The following is an 11,864-nucleotide window of genomic DNA, read 5'->3' on the forward strand; positions in this document are numbered from 1 at the left end:
ACAACTGGAGATGGAAAAACGAAAGCAGGAGAAGACGATGACTTGGGAGGAGCTCGAGGCGAGAGGTGGAGAGCCAGAGGAGGTGACACCCATCCAGGGGCCAGGGGAGGTAATCATCGCCTGTGAAAATGAGCCTGCCTATGAAGGAGTAGCGGAAGGTGGTCTACCACATAGGTCTCAGAGACAGAGGAATCCCAAGATCTGTCCCTGCTGCAGAAGGTCCAAATAGCAACATCCCGGAGGATGCAGAGGAGGCACTGAGTGGACCAGATGCGGAGAAGTGTCATTATATCATATATCAAGAAGTATAATTAAATATGATTATATGTCATATATCAAGAAGTATCATTATATCAGGGAGATGGTAAAAACAGGGGAGGTTTCATTCCAGTTAGTCAGATCAAAAGATAATGTCGCTAATATGTTGACAAAGCCACTGTAAGGAACTAAGACAAAAGAATTTTGTAAGATGTTAAATCTAAAGGAGTGCTTAGAGATTTATATTTCAAATTATTATTTTGTCAATCCCGAGGGGAGGTGTTAGAATACGTTATTAACAAAATAAGCAGCGCCTGGGTGGAATTCGAATAGGCGTTGCCAAGGTATTGTTTAAGCAGATGTAACTGTTTCTCTTGTTCGCAGTGGATGTGTACGTTATAACCTCTTATAAATAAAAGGTTTTTCCTGCGTGTGCTAACATAACCTTCATAAGTTCATATTGGCAGTTCCTTCTGTATTATCAGGTGAATGTGCGATCTAAATAATTAGTACCTATAGATATTTTTACTTTTTGCCGGGACCACAATATCACTACGTATTATCAAAAATTTTGTGATATCCTGCTTCATATAATGGAGAGTTTACTGTATTTGGTGCTGGAATTAATCCCAAATAATTCAAGCACTTAATGTTGTAATTGCCATCATATTCATACACAAGGACTTGGGATGTATGTGTTTCTGCAAAGGATAGTAATTTCAAATAATCCTTATTAGCAAAGATTTTGCATTAATCACTCTTTTCCTTGCAGGTCAAGGAATCTAAAATTCACCATGAATCGCAGAGCATTGTAATGACTGAATTCAATGTGTGTCCAGTGTGTAAGAAAAGGTTTGGTAACCAAAGGTAAGCCCATTATCTCCTATGAAACTGTCATAATATTTTAATGAAACATTAGGTTAATGTTGACTGAGAGGGACATCATGTTGGATGCATCCAGGTAGTCCAAAGCAAGCCCTCAATGATGCCATCCTTGCTTGCTTGCATCTTATTCTGCATCCTTTGGGAGATATGGAGGTGGAACTCCCTGTCAGAAGGGTAAATGCCCTGAACTGACAGTGTGTTGTTCAATTTGCAAATTAATAAAATTTTCAATTTGCCACATTTTTTGCTTTGCCATCAAATCAATCATCTTGTGACACAAACAAGTGTCTTTTGATTGACTATCTACAATGAAAATTGAGGTTTTTAAGTATTGAATAGGGAATGTACCTGTCACATTTGGCAATGCTGCTGAGTAGGCAGTAAGATGGGTCTTTTTTTTTAGCTGTAATTTTAGTTGAAAGAATTACCTAAATTCCCCAAGGTTGTACTATTTCTGGGAAAAACAGGGAAGGTAAAAGGAAGTTAGAAAACACAAACTAATGAAATGGGCAAAAATAATAAAATTAGGAAATGCACGCTCACACTCTTAGTACCCTCACATATTTGCTATAAAGAACAAAATTCCTTGTGGGACTCACGAATGCACACACAGGTTTGTGAAGCTTTTGTTTAATACAGCGACCCAGTGGTGTAGCCTGGCGGGAGGGTGGGAGAAACATAAAAACACAATTACTTCATGTCATAAAAGAAAACAAAAAATTGAAAATTCATGAATTTACAAAGGATTTCTTTGACAAATGAAGTTTTTTTTTTATTATGAAAAGTGTTAAAATTAGTATAAACCCTCTGCTTAGTACCCTGTTTTTCAAAAATTTTCCGCTGATTTTGGACCCCCCCTAAAATAAAATTCCTGGCTACCCCACTGCAGTGACCCACTCACACGAATGAAATAGGCAAAAATAATAAAATTAAGAAATGCATCCTCACACTCATACTCCCCGTGGATTTAGTTAGTAATTTAGAACACATTAGATAGCATTTGCTATAAAGTACAAAATTCTGCTTGGGATGCATGTACTCATACGCATAGGTTGGTGAAGCTTTTGCTTATGACATTGACCCACTCACGCAAATGAAATAAAATTAAGAATTGCTCACTCACGCTCACACTAACACTCCTCGCAAATTTTCTCTAACGAGCAAACTTTGCTGTGGGACTCAAGCATACACTCAGGTTTGTGAAGCTTTCCCTTACGACAGTGACCCACTAGGACACTGATACCAGAGTGAAATTCAGTGTAGTAAATTGATAAAAGACGATGAGACGTATGGTGGACGATATCAATAACTTGTAGAGGAGATTATTAGGTTTCAGTTGTCTTCCCTAATGATTCTTTACCTTGGTGAAACGTGTCTGAAATGAGCTAACAACTATCCTGTGGTTGAAGTTTAGTGTAGGGTTATCCAAGAGTTATACATCCCAGATAACATCCACAGAGTAATTGATATGTTAGTGTCCCAGCGCAAATGCAAGCACTTGTTATAGATGGATGATTTCCCTATGCTTTTCTACATGGACCAACCAGCTAAAAAAATCACTTGCTTTAGCTCTACCCTTGGTATACAGGCGGTCCCCGACTTTCGTACACAATGCGTTCCCAAAAACGTGTACGAAAGTCGAATGTACGAAAGTCGAACCATTGACTTCCATACTAATTAGGAGTTACGTTCCCAAAGAGCGGAAAATACGTACTAAAACCTTTTTTTTTTCACGGAATTCATTTCAATTGGCTTAATTTTAATAATATGTTAATAAAACTCCTCAAATCATCTAATTTCTTTCGAAAATACGCAGAAAATGCAAATAAAAGTTTAAAAAAACAAGAACTCCGTAGGCCATCGAGTGAAACTTCCTCTCGGCGTTTAGTTTGACATTCCACTTATTACGTCCACTATAAATAAAAAGACATATCAAGAAGCATAATAAAATGTAGTTGTTGAACCCGCACTCTGGATACCTTTTAATTTTTACACCAAAATTCGACATTTGGCAGGTGACATATTCGTGATCGCGTATATTTCGCATGTTATTCAAAAAAGACAAAAGACAAACGGAATTCGGGTGATATTTCGTGCAATATCGTTGCTGAAGGTGTACATGAATCAAACAGCACTCAAACGGAAAAACACAATTAGAAAGAAGATCTTACTAGTTTTATTGAAAGCCATTTGATGATGTCTAGTCAACTTCTTTTGAAAAATATCTTCAATGAAGGCTTTCTTCTTCTCTTGATAAAGGAGCCTATAGCAGGCAGTTTCTCTCCCAAATAAATCACCTAAATTAGAGTCAACTACTAACAATTTCCTTCATTATATACGTTCGTATTGTTCGCATATACTGCCATTTGAAACAATTGAATGTTGGGATGCGCAATAAACATCGCGGGAATTTAAAAAAAATTACAAACCAACGTCCGAAAGTCCGAATTTAGCATACGAAAGTCAAGTAAAAGGTGTCAATTTTGAACGTACGAAAGTGCGAATTGTACGAAAGTCGAGTGTACGAAAGTCGAGGACCGCCTGTATTGGACTTCTACTGTGTTCCTATATTGGCACTAGGTTTGGAGATTATAAGTAGTGAAAAATTCATTCTACTTTTGCCATATTTACTCAAAGTCAGTGGATAGAAGTACTAAATTGCAGATATCATATAAGTGCGTGTAAGAGGCGCACCCCCATTTTCGACTGCAATTTCTGGGAAAAAAGGTGCGCCTCTTACACGCTTATAAGGTAATTTTTGTGAAGGATTCCAATCCATGGTGTGAATTGCTATAAATTTTTCTTATTGTGTATGTTAGTGGTCATTCACTTCACTGGGTACTGATAGCATTTGATGTTTAGAGTTTTCTGTTTTTTGTGTATGAAAAAGGGTAAATAATTGAATTGTTTATATCTGATTTTCATTTCCAATGGCTAGTCTGGGATCATTAGTCATCCTATCATTAAAATAATACCTCAGCGTAATCTTTTAACTCTCATAGCATCATTTTAAGGTATCTATCCTGGTTTGAATGCATAGGCAATAAAGTATGCACAAATATAGCAAAATTCTATTAAGGTAAAAATTTCAAAAGGTTTTTATTAGAGATGGGTCGAATAGCAGATTTCTCGAATTCGAATATCGAATTCGAATATTAAATCATAGCTCGAATATTCGAATACCTCGAATTTCGAATACCTCGAATACTAAATGATGAATGCTGGAATGTTTGACTCGGTTGCCTAAGCAGCAGGCAACACAAGATTTTGGGGAGTAATTTTGATTTCCTTAAAATGATTCGAACAGGAATTTAGCTGATTAATGAATAATTTAATTTTATGGAAACAATTGGGCATATAATTAATTCAACTAACATCGCTTTACCCCCACTCCTGCTGCCAAGTGCTAGCTGACAATCTGAGGCATTTTGCAAAATACAAGCTCTTTTCCACCGGATTTTCTTCAATTATTTTCAGTCCATCTTTGGGAGTTCTCACGAGATAAGAAGATGAATTGGAATTGCTATCAGGGAGAAACCAAATATTCTGAGAAAATATTTTTTTGTCTGTGACTGTAACAATAAAGATTTATAGCACCACTCATAAATTGTAACTTGATATATGTTTTCGAAAAAAAAATACCGCATCAACTTCCGAGAAGCTCTGCTGCTCATATCGAGTTTCGCCAGAATGCTAATTCTCCGTCGTGTTTTGACATTTATTTCTTTGGGTAAAATGCTTAAATAAACTCAGAAATACGTCGTGTTTGGTCTTATTCTTTTTGAAATTACGCGCACATTACTAATATTTCAATTCAATAAAGGTGTAACATCAATTGACGAAAGTCATTCTTAGACACCCTTTGTGCTAATAGATGACTCATGCAGCGGTTGACCTCCACAGAAATGGGGAACTTCGAAGCTGGTAGGAAAAAAAAAGGTCAGTGGGGGAGGAAAGGGAGGGCCCGAAACACGTTTCTATTGTTCTCGCGTATTTTTTCGAAGCTAAGGTCTTCGTAATATGATCCCTGCGCGAGCTGTGACCTTTTTTCTATTTTGAAGAAGAGGAAAGCCTCAGAGGGGGGGCTAGTGCTGAATGGAGAGGGATACCGGACCTTGGGAAATGCGCTAATGTAAGTATCCCACGGTACTCACACAGAAGTTGACCGCCAGAAATGGGGAACTTCGAAGCAGGTAGCCAGAAAAAGGTCAGTGGGTGAGAAAAGGGGGGAGGGCGTGAAACACGTTTTTATTGCTCTCGTAACTCGATATTTTTTTCGAAGCAGGGGTCTTCGTAATGCGATCCCTGCGCGAGCTGGGACCTTTTGCTTGATTTCGGCGAAGAGGAAAGCGTGAGAGTGGTTGAGGCGAGTGCTGAATGGAGGGGGATAGAGGATCGTGGGAAATGCCCTAAGGTTGCTATCCCACGGCACTGAGTTTCTCCTGGTGGGGGGAATCGGGGATTTTCGGATTTTTTCACCCGACTATTTTCGGTTCCCCTCGTCGAACACTTTTCACCGCTAAAATCCACGAATTTGATGCAATTCGTCAACTTGCGTAAAACGGCGCTGCGAGCACTAAATGACTACAGTTCTCTACATTTTTCCGAGTCACTACCAACGACGTGCATGCGACAGTGTATGACGCGAAATTCAAAGTATTCGAGGTATTCGAGGCGGTACTTTTCGCATAACTATTCGAAATCTCGAATATCGAATACTTTCTAGTATTCGAGGTATTCGAGTATTCGCGGATACTATTCGCACATCTCTAGTTTTTATTGTGTCAGGGGTTTTGTAATGCTCTTTTATGTAATTTATATATGTAACATGACTTTTTTATGTCCGTTTATAGTTACATACCCTTTTTCAGTGCATTTGCAAGATATCCCAACGGTGACATTGTGCACTACTCTTGTCAAGAAAAGAAAGCCTGAAATTTGACATTTTTCTGAAGATAACACATCTCCATAATTATGTGACTGGTAAATATTTTCATTTTATTTAAGTTAAATAACCATCTGTAAATATTAAATTTTGATGAAATTTTTGTATAATTGAACTGTTTTTGTGATTTTTATTTTTGCATAGGTACTATGGGAATAGTACATAAAATTTTATACTTGAATGTTCTCCATGTATTAAATATAATGTTGGTATATTTGAATAGTTTTGTATATTTGAAAGTCAGCGTGTTTCTTTGTTATTATCTTTACAGTGTAAAAGGCTTTATTTCCTTCATGAATTGTGAAAAAAATTCCATTTGACTATGAATTCTTGTATGGTTATTTATCTATTCACTAATGATTTCCTTCTCCTTGGATATTCCAACTCTTCAAGTCTGGGGTGTGGTGTAGTTACATAATTATTGGATGGAGATTTTCTTTTATGAGATTAACCTAAGGATAAAGACCTTAGATCCTTTGTCCAAACCTTTGATGGACCTCTAACTTTCAGTTGAATCCATTCTATTTTATGTTTGCTCTATTATTTTACTCTAGCTCAACTTGACAAAGCACTTGCGATCTGAGCAAAGGATCTGTTGCCAGTACCGTTGATGTACGAATTGAATGAAATATGTACGTCTCGGACATTTCAAGCCTTTTTCTGTCTGATAGTAGCAACAATCAGGTTGAAGATATGAGTGTTGGTTGGTGTCATCAGCCATCCTCAAAACCTAATGAGCAATTTAAGGTACAGTGCTAGGTCAAAGTAGTAAGCTAATCTCTATATAATGCATATGAGATAGAGTTCAGTGCTATAATAAAAAGAGATCCATTTGTTCAGGTAGTTTTTGTTGGTAGCAGGAGTTCTTTCCATTTCCAGATGCACATCTCGTGCTCCATGAATTTATTCTTCACCCTAGAACATTTGCTACCACTTCTAATCCTATCCATGAAGCATAGTCTCTTCTCCCCCTCTCTACACTTGAAATTCTTTATTTGTTGTGGATTTTGACGTCCTTTTCTCCTTTAGCATCTACAGCATCCTAATTTGTCTTGTTCTCTTTTCCTGAACATTTTTGTAGTTCATATTAATATGATGAGGGAAGGAAAACACTTCTTTATTTATATTTTTTTATGTATTATAAACTTCAAGTGTTTGTGAGGCAGTATTTCATGCTCTATCATTCGGAGATGGTAAGCCATGGCCCTCCAGCTCTTGGTAAGTCAGCTCCTTGTAGTCACCACTGGTATGGCCTTCTGTGCACCTGGCCTTAAGAATGCCATCCATGCAATCATCATCAACAGTCAGAAATCCAAAGATTGGTTTGATGCTGCTGTCCGATCACTTCTCCCATCAGCTTTTCTTTTAACACTTTATATCTCTTCTTTTTTATTTCCTTCATCACCTTCTCTGTGTATCTTCTTTCCTGATCTTCCCTTCTAATTGTCCTTCAAAGATTATTTTCATGTCTGATGATGTGGCTGTTTAAGTTGTCCTTTCTTCTGGTTTTCATTGGACTTCTCCTCTGCTCTTCTTAAGACTTCCACATTATTTGCATGATCTGTCTATCCATTTATCTTATTCTCTCTTCTACTACTCATTCTCGAGGATTCCAATCTTTGATTCTCCCTTGCTGTCATCGTCCATGCCTCACTGCCAAAAAGTGGCATTCTCTAAATGCAAGGGGGTTGCTACCTTACTTCAATCCTTATATTTCCACCTGTGAGATTCCAAAAAAAAAACTCTTTTCACTTGAGCTATTCGAGCTATTATCCTGACCGCATACCTTATAAGTGTGTGTAAGAGCCACACACGTTTTCAGCATCGAAGCTAAAGAAAAATATTTTGCAGCATTTTTTAAATCCTATCTCGCAGTGTTGCAGGCATATGCCTGTGCTTTCGACAGTTATCAAATTTCCTTTTCCAACACTAAAAAGTTAAGTCTTTAAGGTTTGTGGTCATCGATTCAGAGATGGATTTATGTATTAGGGCTATATTCAAATCTAGGTCTATTATGCCAGACTTCACCACCAAATTGCAGTACAAAGTAGCGTTCAAAAACTAAAAGTGAAAAAAAGAAGGGCAACAGTTGTAAGTATTGTAAATAGCACTAAGCCTCATTGGTTGGATGGAAGGAAGTGTGTGGGTGGAACTCGAAGTGCAGCCTCCTCCTTGCGGAGAGTTCTGGGTTGTTTAATTATTATTAAATGATATTTGAACAAGGGAAGAGATGCACAATTAAGTATGTTGCATTTTAGACTAAAATATTACTTTGAGTAATTATTACACAATTCTGAAAAAATGGCTAAATTGCTAAATTTTTACATTTTTCATGATCTTGTGTGTTCGGAAATAACTGTTTTAAATCATTTATATGAGTATATTTATGATTACCTATACTATTTGTAATCATTATTTGCTATTGCATTAAAATGTACGTTTGATATTCTTTTTTTAATGTGAAAAAAAAAACAATCATTTTCATTTTTGTCATTATTTTAGGTGCTTTGCAGGATCGGAAGATGACATCCGATTTCAATAACTTTTTTGTTTTTCTTCCACTAACTTTTCCACACAATAGCGACATGAAATTTGTAACTTGAGTTTTTTTTGTAACTCCCTCCCTTAAACTCTCCTGGAGAAGCTACCATTATTTTAGTGATATGTCAAGTCATGGGAAAGTAACTTGGATATATTCCTTAAGGATTCAAAGTTGCCTTAACAATGGAAAATCCATGAAAAATTTTTAAGCATAAGTACATATCCATTCAAAAAACTGAGTTACTAGGTTCCATAAAAATATGTAATGCTGACTAACACAATTTTTTGGAAGCTAAAAGTGTACATATGTGAGACTCTGCTCCCCTCTTGGCGGCTTTGTTATTGTGGACACTAATGAAACCATAATGACAATCTCACCTAATCAAACTGCATTACATACATGGATAAATCAATCATGAGTAACCAAAAATCTGATTGAACAGAATGAGGGGTAGCAAACGCTCAGAAATATTTTTGGTTCGGCCTGGCCGGCCCACTCCACAATCCCATCCCTGGTTGAAATGTTGAAGTGCAGTCATGAACTTAGCTAATTGTAAATTTGTCTTAAACTGTAATACAAAATTTGATGGATTTGACATAAGAATGGGTCGGAGTGCGGCAATTAAACTCAAGTACCTAGATGCCTCTCTAGTATCCATATAAGGGATGGTATTTCCTAAGACAACCTTGTTGTATTCATGGAGTGCTCACAGAGATGTTGAGCTTATGCCTATCCCAGATTGGTATTTGTGAGGAATGGATGCAATTGGGTACCAAGGTTTCAAATGCTTTAATACCCTGCCAAATCAGTATAAATCAGATTTTTCTTATGCTGTCATCCTTGATTTTTGTGTGGAAGGAAAATGATTATTTTCACAGTCCAGGCCTTTCACTTGGGCTCAAGACTATTGTGTATTCTCATAAGAAATATTTACCACATTTTTTACCCTAAATAATGGCATAGCTATCCAAATTTGACATTGAGACATGCCAGAAGGATGTTGACTGGAAGAAGGATTGACTTAGCAGCAATCTTCCACTGGAGCATCCAGAGCTGGGAAGGGAGGAAAAAGTGGAAGTGTGTAGGGCGGCACTATCACCAGAGCTATTGAGACCACCCTGGCAAATTCAGTCCCAATTAAAGATTGCTGGTCTTGCAACTGTCTTCTCTCACCCTAATCTATCTTGTAATACATATGGGTCCAAAACCGAGTATGGTGTACATTTCAATGCACATGCAACTCTGTGAATGGAATGGAATTCTGAAGAGTAAAAGCAGAGATCCACTGGTGAATTGTGGATCATCACTCCACTACTTGGGAGGTCAAATGTACAACCTTATCCAAATATTAAAATCGTATTCCTGAACAGAGATCTTTGGAGGTCCTGCTCACTCAAGCATGGAGCAAATAGGGAGGGTATCTACTGAGGCCTAGCATGCAGGAAAAGGATTAAGTGGAATTCAATGCTGTATACCTATCTAGAGGAATCTATTCACCTACCTGTCACTGAAATGGTATGCTGCCACTATATTAATATAGAATGCATGGACGAGGGCACACTAATTTAATGGACTCAATTGCCTATGTAATTCTTAATTATCCCTTTTTGTGACAGCACCTTTGGGGCTGTAGGAGAGGGATGAGGCATTGGAGGTTTAGGGAGTATATTTAGGTGGCATAATGGCAAAAAGGAAGAGGATGAGATAGTGGGTAGGGACAATATTTAATTGAAAATATGGGGTAAGTTCAAACATTTTGATATTTGCATCTCTTCCCTGGTAAAAATATAAATTCCAGCTGGCACTTTAAGCATGTTCCAGCTAGATCCAGTTACATCAAGCAGAATCTAATTGAAATTAGCAGGATACTGCAGGAAGCAGAAACTTAAGAATTTATCTCATTTCTACAAGAAATATCCTCCTCCTGCTTACTCTAGTAGAATGTGGTTGGATGAACCTGGTACCTGGTAACGTTACAAATAATTATGTTCCCTTCATTATAATACATTAATTGTGAAAATAATGCATGATGCATCCCTCTCTCTACTTCTTACAAAAAGCAGTTGCTCAAACAATGTTCATTGTGAATGCTGGAAGTCTAATTACTAAGAAATTTAACTGAGTTAGCAGCAGCATGAATGAATAGAATGTGATAACTGAAAGTTACCTATTATTGTAGCTATACCTTCTAATCATAAAGCAACCCAACAGGAATAAAACAAAACAATATTCATATTTATAAATGGAAATAATGCATGCTGTGATGCCAAAACTACACAATAATGTGGGGAAAAGTATTGCTACAGGCAAATTATATATTCAAGATGTAATGAACTAGTCTCTGATGTAATAATTGAGGCATATATGCCTCAAAGGTTACAGGAAATTTGTTGCATATGCAATTCTTCTGGATGCGCTAACTCATTGGCATTACTATTCTGCTGAAGGCATCTTCTGAAACTGGGGTTCTGTGACTCCTATCTAAGGTTGTGCCAAATCTACTTATACGTGAGCTCTTCTAAATTGAGCCTGACCTTCATGGATGCCCCAAAATCCTGCTAGATTCAGCAGGGTACCACTACCTACATATCCAGATGGTTCCTACTAAAAATTGAGTACAGTTTGCAGGAATTCTATAATAGTAGCAGATTCCTGTTGGATCCAGTAGGTCCTGCTAATCTACCTGGAATTTTTATCCAGGTAATCCCAATACTGAAAGTGATTGGGACTAACGGAAATAACCCAGCAGGGTTCACACGTCACGAGGAGAAAGGCGATGAAAATGTACCGCAACGAGATTATTATGATTCATCATAAAACATATAATGAGGCACTAAAATGATTAAAGGGGAACAGTTCTGGTACTTGACACCTATCGCATGTTTCTCTTGAATGCATGGAACCATAAGTACTTAACGATTTAGCTAAAGATGAATAAGTGAGTGGGATAATAATAGGTATAAGTTTTGCTGTGAGAAAACAGATAATGGCAGACATATGGTGCCTTTCAGAGAAAAGACATTGTGAACCCAAATGGGCATTTAATTGTCAGATTAAGGCAGAAAACCACAATTGGATAATAGTCGTCAAATCGATACAACGTTTTCAGAGTAGTATGACAAAGCTCGTTAGCTTTTGACTGCGTCGTCCCGGCTGGGGTCATTTTATTTTATAATCCATACCGGCTTCCACTACGCCATGAACATACATGCCATCACATGCCATACATGCATG

At 37.4% G+C, this 11,864-nt stretch overlaps 1 protein-coding gene across 1 annotated transcript in view; it reads left to right on the forward strand.

The window, feature by feature from the left end:
- The window catches only part of LOC124154038 (vam6/Vps39-like protein), a 56,622-nt gene extending 50,207 nt beyond the window's left edge, over positions 1 to 6,415 (forward strand). The window contains exons 16-17 of the mRNA XM_046527519.1: positions 1,031 to 1,125; positions 6,015 to 6,415. Coding sequence (XP_046383475.1) covers positions 1,031 to 1,125; positions 6,015 to 6,078 — 159 coding nt within the window. The 3' untranslated portion in view covers positions 6,079 to 6,415. The remainder of the gene's footprint in view (positions 1 to 1,030; positions 1,126 to 6,014) is intronic.
- The last annotated feature ends 5,449 nt before the right edge of the window (positions 6,416 to 11,864 follow it).

This window comes from Ischnura elegans, chromosome 2 (assembly GCF_921293095.1).
Source record: "Ischnura elegans chromosome 2, ioIscEleg1.1, whole genome shotgun sequence".
In the NCBI taxonomy this organism is placed as follows: Eukaryota; Metazoa; Arthropoda; class Insecta; order Odonata; family Coenagrionidae; genus Ischnura; species Ischnura elegans.